This window comes from Gymnoscopelus microlampas (genome assembly GCF_963454915.1).
Source record: "Gymnoscopelus microlampas genome assembly, chromosome: 15".
Classification (NCBI taxonomy): domain Eukaryota; kingdom Metazoa; phylum Chordata; class Actinopteri; order Myctophiformes; family Myctophidae; genus Gymnoscopelus; species Gymnoscopelus microlampas.
Genome location: NC_139952.1, coordinates 19,711,336 through 19,726,884, shown reverse-complemented (window position 1 = coordinate 19,726,884; position 15,549 = coordinate 19,711,336). Strand labels below are relative to the sequence as shown.

At 41.6% G+C, this 15,549-nt stretch overlaps 3 protein-coding genes across 5 annotated transcripts in view; all 3 read right to left on the bottom strand.

Moving 5' to 3' along the window:
- Positions 1 to 15,549, bottom strand: part of casd1 (CAS1 domain containing 1) — a 272,242-nt gene that overhangs the window by 179,129 nt on the left and 77,564 nt on the right. The gene's annotated exons all lie outside the window — the stretch shown is intronic.
- The window catches only part of ppp1r9a (protein phosphatase 1, regulatory subunit 9A), a 69,536-nt gene that overhangs the window by 14,851 nt on the left and 39,136 nt on the right, over positions 1 to 15,549 (bottom strand). For 2 of the 3 annotated variants that reach the window (XM_084080937.1, XM_084080936.1), the window contains exons 7-8: positions 6,928 to 7,080; positions 4,982 to 5,035 (exon numbers count right to left, since the gene is read on the bottom strand). In XM_084080937.1, the coding sequence (XP_083937063.1) occupies positions 4,982 to 5,035; positions 6,928 to 7,080 (207 nt within the window). The remainder of the gene's footprint in view (positions 1 to 4,981; positions 5,036 to 6,927; positions 7,081 to 15,549) is intronic. The other variant, XM_084080938.1, reaches the window with a different exon arrangement.
- Positions 259 to 2,583, bottom strand: LOC311061195 (nucleoporin NDC1-like; the record flags this gene model as incomplete). The annotated part of the gene is made up of 1 exon (XM_084079752.1): positions 259 to 2,583. One exon carries the CDS (start codon positions 2,581 to 2,583, stop codon positions 259 to 261), a length of 2,325 nt encoding a protein of 774 aa, XP_083935878.1.

Here is a 15,549-nt window from a genome sequence, read left to right as displayed (position 1 = left end):
TTTAATATGAATACTAGACTGGTGCCCGTTGGGCACTGGTCGTGGTCTACTTGGGAACGATGCAAGTCGGAAACGATGCAAATTTGGAATGCATAACCCACATGCCCCACCCGGTTATGCAAAAAGGCACTCTCATTAGATCTTGATTGTTCGCTACACTCCATTTGAATCAAGCTGATGAGGATTTTTTGTTTTGTTTCTATTTCATTGGTATTTTATGCTAATGTCTGTTTATATTGCATTGTTTTGTTTTGACCTTTATGACCTGGTCATAAAGGTGACTGAATACAGTTTGAGTGGAGTTTGAAGATTCAAAGGCTCGGAAGCCAAGGTGCACAAGTGTTTTTCTTTGTACTCTAGAATCTGTTGCAATCTCTTTTGGTGCTCCGCCGACATCTGTATAGCATTTAAGTGCTCCCCAAAGGTGGATGTTATCCTGTCGATGGCGGTCTTGAGGGTGGCTCCGAGAGTGAAGCGCAGCGTTTTGTACGTAGGGTCTCCCATGCTGTAGAATGATCTCACAGGCTTGCTGGAGGCATGGGGCAGCTTGAAGTGCATATCTACTGCCTCCTGAAGGTCCAGCATGCAGCTGAGAATGCAGGGTAGCGTAGTCTGTACGACGCCAAATTGGTCTTCGGAGAAGGAGGCCGCTACTAGGTGAGACAGCCCTTCCAGTGCCCAGATGTGAGCCTGGCTGTCAGCAAAGAGAGCTTGACTGGAGGCTTCCGGGAGCTTGTTATACACTTCTGGGAGCTTGCTATACACTTCTGTGAGCTTGTTGTACAGTTCTGAGAGCATGTTATACATCATCAGCACCCACTTTGCCAAGTTGTTATCCTGCGCCCGCTTTTCCAATAAATCTTTAACCTGTTTCTGTCTGTTCTGGAGGAACTGAGCGAAGACATTTCTAACCTGTTCTTGTCTGTTGAGGAGGAAGTGAGTTGGACTGGGTTTGGAGACTGCTGTTGTTGGATTGGGTGCTGGGGCAAAGCTTGATGTGCAACTGCTATCGTATGCCTGTGAGTAAGTGGGGAGGGACCAGAGTTTGGGGCCCCTCCTCACAATGGGGGGGCTCTGCACAGAGCCAGACCAAGGCGAGGTGGTGGTGAGGTGCCGCAGGGCTGGGGAGGTCAAAGGACTAACCGGTTCTTGTCTGTTCTGGAGGACTTGACTTAGGAGACTGGGTTTTGGAGACTGTTTTGGAGCTGTTGTCGGGTCAGGGGTTGATGGGCAACTGCCATGGGCCTGTGAGCCTGTGGGGGTGGACCAGAGTTCGGGGTCCCTCCTCATAACGTGTGGACTCTGCACAGAGCCATAACAAGGTGAGGGTTGTTCCAGGGGATCGGTGAGGCGCCGCATGGCTGGGGAGGACAAAGGACTGTCCAGGTCTGGCGAGCTTACGGAGCTGTCCGACTGTGTAGATACCTTGTCACTGTCAGTAGACCTGGACTTGGCCCTACTATTGGTGGCGGCTACAGTGTCATGGTGAGCAACGAGCCTCTGGGTCAGGTCAGATAGCAGAGACAGACACTCCTTACTGATGGCATTCCAGTTATGGGGACGGCCACCTGGCTGACTTAGACTGAAGACCTCAAGACGTCGTGAAGGAGAGTGGGACAGTAATGCCAAGTCCTGCAGAGCTAAAAACTTCACAATCACTGGCTGCTTGCCAGCGATAACCCTGATAACCCTGGCAAGACAGTGATGTTCGTCCTCAGGAAAACTGTGCACGTCCGTGATAAAGATTCTGAAGATCAGCACAGTGATGTACAATTGGAACAGGAGGAAGGTACCACTGATCCATAGGTGGTAGACCAGAGGGATGTCCAGCATCCCAATTATGGAGTCCAGAGGGTAGAGGGAGCTGTCCAACTGAAGATTCAGTGTTTTACAGATCCATGTTCTTGGAACATATCCTATGAATTTATACACAACAAGGAAGTTCCTGACAAGATAAAGGCTCTGGGTGGCACTGCATTTGACCGCCAAAGGCAAGGCGCCCGTAAAGCGAAGGAACTTGCATTGCTGAACAGTGGGGAAGGCCACATAGTTCATGTTGTGGACCACTCCCAGTAGGCTGTGACTGAGGCCAAAAAAAGCCCCTGCTAACAGCAGGACAAGGGAGTGCTCATTCAGACACAACTGAGGGGTGCCGCCACTACCACAGTGTGTGCACGGGTAGCCAAGTGTCTGATATCTTCCTTCAACGGCTACAGCACAACACCAGGCCACTAGAACTCCCATGACGCAATGCAGGAGAGAACGGATGATCTGACGAGGGTGAAGCAGCTGATCAAAAAGATCCATTTTTGAACAGGCAATAGATGGGACTACAGTGTAATATTCCAGGTTGAAGTCAGATATTCCAATGACCAGGATCCCAGCGAACATTAGAATGAAGGGAAAGATGGTGCTTGTTTCGATGTGCAGGCAGTCTGATATGGAGTGGAGCAGACTAAACCTGCTGAGCACTATGAACACAGCTGTGGTCGGAAGCATCAACAAGACGGCAGGAATGATGCTGTCCTCAGCGCCACAGCTGATCACGTTATGTAACCAACGTCTCTGCTCTATATGTAACATGTTGAGACAGATGGAGAGCTAAAATAACAAAGCGACAAACCGGTATGGCTTGTTGGCAGCTTAAACAGTGTCTTAAACAGTGCACTACTTTCTGATATGGCTTGATATTGTTCAGTAGCTTGGCTCTTATAGGCTCTATAGGACCTATATTTACCTAGGGTTGCTCTATATATTCCATAGCCACGTCATAGTGAGGTCACATGACCTCAGGTTCAAATATGGTGTAATGTGACATTAGATAGAGTACGTGTGGGATCTCCTTTTCTTTTCCTTTTTTGATTACCAGCCCTTTTTCTCACCCTCCCTGCCACTTTACCACACGGTGGGATCTTCTGTTCCTTTAGTGCATTGCTATCAAAAAGCAAATGTTACTTGATGGCATAGATGAGATTCTTTGAGGTGGCTTGATAAAAAGCACCAATGGTCTAAAAGGATTCAAGTAAAGCATTCCCCTGTATCTGGCTGTTCATTTATTTGGAAGATCATTTATCACTTCAAAAGGAGTAGTTCACCCCAAAAAATGATTTATTTTCTATCACTTACACACCCTATGAAGCCTTGAATTCATGGAGATTTTTTCAGACTCCGGCACGAGATCAAAGTTCTCAATAGAAGAGCAGGTAGACCAACTACAACCACTGCAGTTGTGAGCTTTAAGTATTATAGTATTATGATGATTTACAACAATGGGGACTTCTCTGATGCGATACAGCTACACAAATCCTACTAACGTATGTCGTGATCTAATTGAAACTTTCTAAGGTGTCTGTGTTTAAACTCAAAACCGTGGATCTATCCGTCTCCCCTAAAAAGCTTTCTAACAGCTTCTCTTCTATTGCATTTTAGAATATAAACTTACAGCTTTCTAACAGCTTCTCTTCTATTGCATTTTAGAATATAAACTTACAGCTTTCTAACAGCTGGAAATGTATCAAATCCGGACATTCTTTGGCATAGTATTGTTCTGCTGCAGATTGAGTGCATACACCCGCATGCACACTACACTGCACACACACATGCGCGCACACAGCTTGCTATCAAAATGCAGAGAGAGTAATAAAACATAACTTCAGCTCTTCTGCGAAGATGCATGCTGTTCCCTCTATTTTTTCCTCAAGAAGACTTGTGAAACTGAGAGCCAAGAGAAGGAACTACTACTAAAATATATATGCCACAGAAACATTTCTAAGATGGCTGACTTCTATGGCACAATCTTTGGTTAAAACAAAAAAAAGGTAAAGCTCTATATTCTGATAGTAATCATTATAGAGTGTTTGTTCAGTAACAGCTGTCTCCCCGTCTCTCCAGCTCTTTAGTAAACAGGAAATACAGTTTCAGGTGGGTTGCCAATTTAATCCAATCAGGAGAGAGTACCCATTTATCAGCTTCAATTTTATAGAGTTCCAGTTCTAAATTTGTGTGCTCATTTCTTTGTGTAATCACTTCCAATTCCACTTGTTTATCCTGCATTTTGTACGAGTTCTCTCCCCTGTTTCAATAAACCTGCAAATGCATTTTCTGTTTATCAAAGAGCTGGAGAGACAGGGAGACCACTGTTACTGAACAAACACTATAGCAATGATTACTATCAGAATCTAGATCTATTTAACACTTTTTTCATAAATAAAGATAATGACAGCAAAGTGCATTTCCAATAATGCTATACACTACTATAATCAGGTTAGTATGGTCACTGTCTGAATAGGCTGTCATTAACGTCTATTCACAGAACTTGGCCAACCAGCCTGAACCAACTCAGACTTCTAAACTTGCCCACTTCCTGATGCAATTAGTGGCAACCGATTTCCAGCGGCCAGTTAATGCACCCACACATCTTTCAACGGTGACAGACTCTGACAGGTGTCAATCTATCTGTACCCACAACCAGCTCTCATGTCAACTCTTTAAGATCGGGAACACATCTGTGTGTCATTTTTAGATTTCGTTGGACTATTCAAAAATAGCAAATATACAAGCTCATAGCGCGGCACTGAGTGCCACGCTTGTAGATTACAAATGAGCTATATAATATTGGGCGTCCGCGGCCAAATACATATAATGTATTTGGGGGTCCTTGACATGAAAAAGTTTGAGAACCACTGATATACAAACATACGTTTTTTTTTTTAAATGTAGGATTTAGAAGACACTTGTAGAATCCACAGAAGCAAAGATTTGAGTTACAAATGTTTGCTTTGAAATACATATATTCAAAGATTTGCACACATTTTCACGATTTTTCAAAAAATAGCAGATCTACAAGCTCATAGTGCGGCAATCGGTGCCGCGCTATGAGCTTGTATATCTGCTATTTTTGAATAGCCCAAAGGAATCTTAAAAATGACACACAGATGCGTTCCCGGCCTGAATGGGTTAATAATACACCAAGGTGGCTTACCTTGCTTTTTAGCTTCTGGATCTCCGCCTCTGTGACTGTGTGCTTGATCTGCAGCTGTGGTTGGAGAAGCAAAAGTGTGAGATAAGAGGAGAGAGACACAGTGAGAGAGAAGGCAAGGCGGTCAGATGATCAGACGCATGGCTGCGCAGGCTCATTGCTGTCCATATACAGTGTGATGGATGGAGGCAGCCGACCCGGTCCTCCATGACAGTCGGCAACCCGGCTCACACATGCACACGACACGCACACACGCACGCAGGAGAGGAAGTCCAGAGATAGATAGACAGACAGACAGATAGCCACACTTTGACCACACGTTTCTACTTTCGGTTGGATATCGAGGAGCTCACTGCCAATGGGGCTTATTCAGCATCTCTCGGCACATTGGTTCTCAAAGTGGGGTCCGGGGACCCCCAGGGGTACTTGAGGGGATACCAGGGGGTCCCCAGCTGAATGATGGATAGTTAGGAACCAAATGGACCCTTATGGGTCTGTAACTCTGAGAGTGTTTAATGTTTAATTTAATTAACACTCTCAGAGTTAAATTAACATTGATTTTAGAATATAAATTTGGGTCCCAGAGATAGAAAGGCCATTAAATGAGGGTCCGTAGCCTAATGCATGTCAAACTGGGGGTCCTTAAAATTAAAATGGTTGAAAATCACTTCTAGAGCCATAAAAATCTTCTTATGGGGGTCCCTGGCAACTGGCATATCTTTTCAAATGGGGGTCCGTGGGCTAATAAGTGTCAATTTTGGGGGTCCTTAACATGAAAAAGAACCACTGTCTTAGCATATTCGATCTCTTTGGAGATGATCAAACAAAGACCCAATACAAAAACAAACAATCAGGAAACAGGAAACTGTGTGCACGAGTGGCACGTGCATGTAAGTACTTTAGAAATGGATAGGAAAGAGAGAAACTATGACAAATAAGTACAAATGTATGAATGATGAACACATCAAGAGTGTTTACCTAAAAAGTGATGAAATATACGCAATGCGGCGGGGGAGAGAGAAGTAATGATGGAGAGCAGAACGGGAAACGAAGAGAGAGACAGCAAAATGAGTGGTGAGGGATTGGGACAGGGGATTACATTATTTTCTCTACTCGATATCCCCCAGCAGCGCACAGAGCCCGGCCCGGGCCATTAATTAAATGTGTCACATAGCCATAGTAGCAGTTGGGGGTAGAGACTGAAACGGACCAGTGCCAAAAGTAGCCGTGTGGTGTGTTCAATCAATATGACCAGCTGCCTCCGTTGCCTAAAGTGCATAAAATGAGTGAACTGTCAAAGAATGAAATGTGGTGCTCTGAGGTGATTTTATCTTTCATAGTGGTGGTAATATTGGTATTAGCACCACATGCTGACCAAGGGTTGTTTTTTTGTGCGAGGGAGGCTATAATAAGGAAGGGATCAAAATACAGGGTGAAACACTGGGGCCCCATCTTGCGAGCCGCCTTTCACCTTATGCCTAAACTTTTTTGACATTTTTTACTATTTTGAAAAACATTTTAAAATAGCGAAAATACCGTAGCAGATCTACATCGACACGTTGTGAGCTTGTAGGCAATTTGAACTATTTTAATATGATTTTTAAAATAGTAAAAAAGGCCGAAGAAGTTTAGGCATAAGGGGTTAGGCGGCGCAAGATAGGGATTTGAATCAGCCATAGGAGAGTGAGCACAAATCTAATCTAAGTTGAAGAATTAAGGAAAGTCGGAAATATGTATCTTAATTTATTCTATAAAGTATACCAGCCAAAGGGTCTTTCAGGAAAAGAATCATTTTGATGATAAAGAATTCATGTTGCGGCCTTCACATAGTAGGCCCCAGATATAAGTATGTGACAAGATGAAATATTCTGCTGGATGTGTACTGTATGCATTATACGTTATGTAAAGAGACTGGGTCACATGTAGATGTGAGAAACGGAACAGGTTACCTCTCTGAATTTCTGATAGAGTTTGGTGGCATCTAAATCTGAGGGGGACAAGATGTCGTCCGTCTCTGGGAGATCAAACACCTCAATGTTCTTCTCCCCGTCCGGCACCGCTGGTCCTCCGTCCTCCTCATCTGTGGCATACTCCCCTGTCTGCTTTGAAGGAGCACATAAGTACACAGTTAAATCCTCGGTGTTAATCTATCCATTTGTAACTCAAATAGTGTAGAAATGTAACCAAATTAACCCGTAAACATTAGGTTACATTTGTACATAGTTTGGAGAACAGGCATCTTTGGATCTTTGGAAAGTGTGAACTGAAAATGCTTAGCTTTTTGGTTTGAAGTTTTTAGATGACAAGCAATACACTTATGCTCCAGATTTAGGAGACAGGCTGTACTGTTAATGTTGTGAATACAGAGATACCTGCCAGTGTTCCTGCACTATATTTCTGTATTTTTGTGTCAGTGTATTTTGGGTGTAATGTTTGGGGAACTATATGATTGACACCTATGGTATGAATAATGTTACATAACATCCACTCACCACAAGAACTGAACCCAGAAAAGGAAGAATACGACAGGATGTTGGGACACCAACCAGAGAGTATGCCATATTCCCTTTTCGTCTTTTGTCTTTAGTCCGATATATTTGTTTTAATTTCCAGTTACATTAGCAATACATGTTGTGACCTATCCTTCCGCCCATTTGTGGCAACAACATTAAGGGATAAGTTCATGACGCATCATAAGTTAATGGACAGTTTCTTTATGCTCTTTTAGGAAAGACAGAAAGTACAGTGCTCAGAAAAAGAGCCATAACTTGATACATTTTCTTTATTTTGAGAATATATTGAAGCATTACACAAGATACATGTATGCGCATAATATAATATTGTAATTTATTCACATTCCCAGGTACCCAAATTGGATTGAGATCATCTGGATAATGGGTAGGTAATACAGGGAGATCCCATCTTCTAGTAATCATCCCTAAGGTAACTGTTCATATTCTATTAATATTTGATGCGCTTGTGCCTGTTGAAATGAATGGCTAAACTATACACATAGTAGTCTGTGAAGGGCAAGCTGGTCACTACAGCAACTGTGCCATTTTGCATTGGCTGTCAGGCCATAGAAACACATTCAGCAATGATGATTAATTAGTGGATTGTTTAATGAACTGCAAACAGAATAGAACCATCCAGCCATCCATCCACAGTATCCATTTATGTTTCTTAAATGAAATGTATCTGCCATCTAACTAGTGTGTCTGTGATTCTCTAACTGCTAGACAGAGGATTTCTAATGCCATCTACTCTTCCCTATTCCCCATTTTGAATTACAAATGCTGTTTCGGTGAAAGAAAAATGTAGATTCCACAGATGACTTGCCATTATGCCCTAGTTTCTTGCAAAAAAAACATTCCCACTCAATTTTAACTCAGCAGGTGCAATTATTTTAGTGGTCAGAAAGTAGGGCAGGACAGGCAGAGTATCCGTCTCGTTCACTCTCAACAAACGTATCTCTGTCTCCCTCTTCTTTGTTTTTAAATTAGATAGTAAAGTGAACAGGCAGGAGGTGACACAAGATTGATTCAATCAAACCCACATCATCATGATTAGGCGTGTGCCTTGGCGGTATCTTGGTGGGGTCGCATCGTGAGTCGAGACGCGTTGAGCTTGTAGATCTGCTATTCTCACTATACTGTATTATTTTTTGAATAATCATTCATTAATCGTAATCGAGGCAAAAGTTTGAAATAATAGTGAATAAAAGTGAATAGTTTTGAAGTCATATGGCCAAGCCCTAATCCCTTCTACTCCATCTCTCTCTTCCTCTTCTGCACATCCCTTCATCCACCACGCCCCCGAGTCACCCCATCAGATAGAGGTCTTTAGGCCTGATTTGTTTGTCTGCATGGTCATCAGAGAATCCCATCTCCATTATTGGCTTTCCTGTTGCCCTGGCAACAGCATTCTACGCTACGCGTTCCCATTTAGAGGAGGCGGGGTCAGCGCGGTTGTGGATGGGGTGGGCTATAAAAAAAACAATTTGCATGTAATATATGCACCACTTGCTAGCTAGCACATGCATGATGAGGAGGAGGAGAAGAGACGGTTTAAGGGGAACGCTCGCCGTGGCTGTCTGGAGGTTGATGATGTGAACTATGAATACGTAATACGGATATGATATGTGCATAATGGTTCACACTGATTTGTAGAGAGGAGGATGTGATAGGACCTGTCTTCTGGGAAGAGAGAGGAGAGAGAGTGGGAGAGGTGTGTGTGTGTGTGTGTGTGTGTGTGTGTGTGTGTGTGTGTGTGTGTGTGTGTGTGTGTGTGTGTGTGTGTGTGTGTGTGGGCATAGAGTCTCCCCATATGAGTGCTTGCTTGGGTGCACACATGAATCTGCTTCTGTCTGTGTGAGAGCACATGTGTTTTCTAGCAAATGGCCATTTGTGTACGTGTGCTTTGTTATGGGTATGCTTACACACAAGCATGTACACATGGTTCTTGGTGTGTACTGTACAACATGTATAAGTGTGTACTAGCAGCTGTGTAAACACAAGCATGTCCAAGACCCTATGCATGCTTGTGCATTTGATTATGCAGTATGCACACACACACATCTGCATGTGATTCTGTGTGTATGTGTTCATGTATATAATGTGAGCATGAGTGTCTATGATAATCATCAGCTTAAAGAGTTATATATCCTCTCTTGAGACCCAATTCCCAATACCAGACTTCCATGCATAAATGCTGATGTCGGGAAGAAACCTTGTATGTCCAAAACTGTGTTCCAATGGCTCCAATGTAGTTATGATTTAGTCACAAGCTTTTGTTAATACCGTACTTTTCATTGGTCCAATATTTATAAAAACCCACAGACACATTTAACCCCTTTCACTTAACAAAACAATAGCAAAAATAGCAGCTCTACATGATCACAACGCTTCACATCGCGACGTGTTGTGAGCTTGTAGATCGGCTATTTTTGCTACTTTTGTGTGACGCTTGATAGTATAACGAAGTAGGCCATTCATTTACCAAAAAATATAATAATGTATCTCCATATAAATATGGAGATACAAGGTATCAGGACAGCAAGGATAACCGCGCATCACTTTATGGTGAGAAACACCCCCCCCTGTGGTGAGAGCTTCTTCTAATACGTATTTATAGAAATATTAATATTGATGAGTTCTCATTATTGCCCCATAGATCACTCGAACAGCTTCATAATTGTTTACCCAATCGACGGTTGTATAAGGATGTTATGGATGCTTTGGTGTTCTGAGGCAGCGCACATTTCTTGTGTTTTTCCCCCCTCCACAGCGTCCTTTATTGATGTACAGTAATGTATGGATTAGTAATGTTGACACAGTTAGAATCACTTCTCTGCACGAGTCTCTGTGTAAGACACTGTTCATTCGCTTAAATGTTGCGAGCGATTTGATCAATAAACAAAGATGGTTATTGTGAAAAAACTAATCCGTTATTCATAGGGTCCAACGCCTTAAAATTTGTAAACATTGTATAATTAAAAACATAGGAAAAAAATATTCACGTTTGAATAATAGCCTTCCAATATCCAATGCTTTTTAAAGCAAGAGAAGGAAATGACCACATAAGAAGGTTGTGTAAATTTGAACCAATGTAAAATAAATGTGAAAATTTGTTTCAGTTTTGGCAGTCAAGCTATGGAATGGTCTACTGAAGAGCTAAAATGGTGTATGATTTCTGCTCTCTGTTTAAAAAAAAACACATACCTTGTTAGTTGTCCCACATTACATGTTTGTACATGAACCACATATTGTAGGACTACCTGAATTTCTACCTGAAATTCAAATAAGAGAAATAATAGAGGCCCAGAAAAAGATAAATCTCACTGTTATGTATGTATTATATTAACAACCTGTTTCATAATATGAGCTGTTTGAACTTGTAAGATGTGTGTCATTTATTCAGTCTAAAAATAAGGAAGAAAGTGTGTTTCCTTATCAGTTCAATAAGGGGCACTACTTTTAGTTTCCAAATAAGGGACGATTCCATATAAGCAGTCGTGGAAAAAGTACTCAAATTCTTTACTTTGAAGTAAAAGTACCAATGTTGCAATATAGAAATATATATCTGCTACAAGTAAAAGTCCAGAATTCAAAATGTACTTGTAAAAAAGTGTAAAAAGATGTTCTGAACCCAAGATATCATTATCTGAAATTTGCAGCTCCATCCACTCCTTCTTTAACTTATAATTGAAAAAGGCTGTATCTCGCTCCCTAAGCACTTTTTTTTTACTTAAAAATCTCTGGCACTGGGACAACATAGCCAGAAATAATTCTGGCACTCGGTGAGTTAAGTACCAAAAGTAAAAGTACTAAAATATTTGAAAATAGCAGGTCTACAAGCTCACAACGCGTGGCGACGCGTTGTGAGCTTGTAGACCTGCTATTTTCAAATAGCCTAGGTATGAAATAGGGCTAAAGTGGTTAATGTACGTTTTATAATATAATAATTTATATCTGAAAAGTAACTAGTAGCTAAAGTTTTCAAATAATTGTAGTGGAGTAAAAGTACAATATTTGCCTATAAAATGCAGTAGAAGTAAAAGTACTGAGCATTGGAAATACTCCAGTAAAGTAAAAGTACCTCAAAAGTGTACTCAAGTACAGTACTTGAGTAAATGTACTTAGTTAATTTACACCACTGGTGTTGCTGGTGTGCTCATGAACCTCCATCTATGAACTCGACCCTCTCTCTCTCTCTCTCTCTTCTCTTTCTCCACTGAAGTGTCTAGTAAAGCGGAGTTCCACACAAAGGACTAAATTCCAGTCATGCTTTTCTATATGAGATGTAAAGAGGGCTGACAGGGCTTCATTTCATGTGTATGGGACTGTGAGTGCAGTAGAATTGTGATTGGGCTCTGTGGGGGCTAGAGGAGGCGGGTCCCCCACACAGAGAGGTCCTCAATCCACCACCCAGCAGGAAACGAGCATGTTTTAACAATCGCTGACGACAGTATAGATCTGCACGTATCATCATGTTTCTAAATCCGTCTAATACGTGTCTGCTGTGCGCGCACGTGTGTGTGTGTGTGTGTGTGTGTGTGTGTGTGTGTGTGTGTGCATCTGTGACTGTATCTGCTCCTTGCAAAAATCTCTGCATGAGTACATTTGTTCCGCTGTGTTTGTGAATATGTATATATGGCATGCACTGGCCCATTTTATTGTATGAGTGTACAGTACGTGTGTTTGTGCATGAAGGTGTATCAGCGAGGGCACCTGAGGACACACACACAAAAATGTACAGACACACACACACACACCACAGAAAGACCTAGTGTACATAGTGTGTGAGTGGCAAGGCCCTGAGCTCACAGGCGGGTGGATTAGAGGCTGTGTGAGGAAGCAGTGCTTCCAGGATAAACATACTTTCTAGTACTACTGTAGAAGACGGATGGTGAGTTTCACTGTGTGTGTGTGTGTGTGTGTGTGTGTGTGTGTGTGTGTGTGTGTGTGTGTGTGTGTGTGTGTGTGTGTGTGTGTGCGTATTGTCTTCCAACTTTATGATGACCAATTGTCCTCTAAATACTACGCTGAGGAAAGTTTCGTTTTGGTTAAGGGTTAACCACTTAACCACAACAATGGTCTAAATTATTTCAATTATTTTAATAATCCTTCTAAAATTTGCAAAATCTCACGGTTGGTATGTGTATCTGTCCTTCTCGTATCTCGAGAACCGCCTGACTGATGGACTTGGGGTGTGGTGCCCGGTGTGAAGTCAGTCGGATCAGCGGTTCTGGACAACCGATCGATTGGACTGACCTCAGGCACCGGCACTCCCTCATTATCATTTAAAAACGTTTTTGATTTCCTGAAATAATTTTCGCCTGTAATGACATGCCCAAAAAAAGGATGCCAGGGTTAAAATGGGTATGGTTAGACATGTTGTGGTGAGTGTTTGGGGAATATTAAGAGGTTAGGGAGTGTACTGTGTATGTGGTCAACGGAAACTCGCTCAAAAGCATAGTAATCCCAATGTGTGTGTGTGTGTGTGTGTGTGTGTGTGTGTGTGTGTGTGTGTGTGTGTGTGTGTGTGTGTGTGTGTGTGTGTGTGTGTGTGTGTGTGTGTGTGTGTGTGTGTGTGTGTGTGTCTCTCAGTGTGTCCATGTTAAAGCGTACTGCCAGTTATATGGACTTAATGAGCTATCATCCTCTGAAGCTGTCATGGATTGCTAGAGGCTGCTTTACTCTAACTGACAACCATGAAACTAATAGTGACTTTCGCCGCTATCAGAGAGAAAGCTTGTATCTCCATATCTTTATATTTTTTCATAAATTAATTTGTCGACTCGTATGACAGTTTTGCGCAAAAGTAGAGAAAATAGATGATCTACAAGCTCACAATGTTTCTAAACATTTAAAAACATTTTGAAAAGCAAAACAAAACAAAAAAAACTTTTTGAAAAACGATTGCCTAAAATGCCCAAATTACGGACAAACAAGAGCTTGTGAAAAAATAGCAACCATATTGGCTCCATTGAAACACAGGTTCTTTTGTTCCATTTCCTGAAAAGTAACGGTTTTGGACATACAAGGTTTCAGGCCGACAGCGGCGCCATGTAGTGACATGCAGGAGAAATACCTTCTGTGGAAGCTGCTATCCAGAAACGGTTTCTTTTAATACACAACTATAATAGCACATTATTAATGGCAAATCAAAGAATTTGTAGCTGTCACGGTTCCATTACTGTTGGATGGTAATGGGCAATGCATATGATTCCAACTGTTCATTACCATTCCAATAGTTTGAGATCCATGCCAGCTGTCTGTGAGGTACATAAATTGGCACAGGGCGTGAACATGACTTGGAATGCGATTGCTCTACAGTGGCCAAGATAAAGTGTGCTCAGGGCAGTACAGTACTGCCATTAGATTTGTTAAATAAATGAGCTAGCCTTTTCTGTTGATTTACCTAAGGACAAATAACAAGGCTAATAGGCTAGTTTAGGAATACTGATGAGGATTTCTTCCCCCTCCAAAATGTTAGAAAAAATCTAAATGTCATGCTGTTTCTTAAAATATTGTTCTGGACTTGGGTGATAAACAGGGAATATAATATAATGTGGTGTTAAGTTGTTTGTGAAGCTGAATTGTCTTTCACTATTGGACCACATTCTCCATTCTCCCTGTGACCCAGAATGCACCTGATTTTCTATCTAGCTGCCTAATTACCTTGAGCCCTGGGACACCAGGTGAATGAATGAACTACCCTGTCAAAATAGAATACTAGTAGCTATCTGGACACTAATGGAATGGAAACGAGAACCTATCAGCAGGAAAGCTCTCCATGCACTGTGTTGGACCCTGTTGTTATTCATTATCTCCGCTTGAAGGCCGAAGGGCAGAGGGGAGATTATGTTATATTCTTTTCATATTTATACGTATATTAAATATTTAATTTGAATTTATAATGTGTAAGACAATAGCAGTCAGAGATCGGGCTGAAACCTTATCCAAATATGGTGTCATAGGTCATACTGTACATATGTCATAGATCACAAGTCATAGACTTCTAAATATGGAATTCCACCAAGCTTGGTGGAGACATATGTTCCACCAAGTGCACCTTTCTAATTGGAAATTAGTGGTGAGACGAATCAAATTCACGTTTGTTCCGTTCCTGACATTCACAGCTCAGATGTTTTTGGAGACAGACTTCCCTCTTTGTTTTCCCATTCCTGTGCATAATTGACTCAATGTGAGTCACCTTTTTTATTTCCTTTATGTGTCCTGTATTTTGTCAATATTTTCCTGAATAACTTGCAAACACTTCTGTTATTTCAAGGTTCACTGTGACGTAAGTAAGATGTCAATTTGTGTATATCTTTGTGATCTAATGAGTATTAAGATGCTATGTATAGCATCTTTGGCTTTTGTCAAAAAAACTGAATACAAAGATTTAGAAAAGAAAGATGTCAATCAATCAATCAATCAAACCGGTGATGTTCTGATTCCTAGACGGCCTCTCTACCCACTCAGCTCTAAGGTCAAGTCGTTTCTATTTTCATTACCATTTACACATTGTCCTTGTGTGGGGGTAGTAGAGACTGTTTCTGAGTGATGTGTCAGCCACAATCTTATTTAGATTGCCATTTGAGTTGTTTGGCAATATTCAATGGCATAACTATCTTATGTGGTATTCGAGTGCATGGTGGTGGCACAAACTGTTTATTGACAATTGGTAAAGAACACCATCTCAATGTTTTTACACAGTATAATCCTCAGTGTTAATTTATCAATCCGTGGATCCTACAGGGTTCTGGGCCTTGTTACTCCATTCCAGACATTGCTGAAATTCTATTTTATGATGGCATTTCTTACTCTTAACCACTATTACCCCAGTGTATACTTTACGTCATGCAAATATAGCCGATCTACAATCTCACAAAGCTCCGCAAGTGAGCTTGAAGATCGGCTATTTCCGGTGAAGGGATCTGGTGTAGTGGGAAATACTAAAGGATCTAATCAACTAAGTATCTAGGGTTTAGGTGGTTAAACACTGTATACAAATAGCTAAGTGTCCAGTACAGGTACAGAGATAATAAGACATGCAGCAGAGTT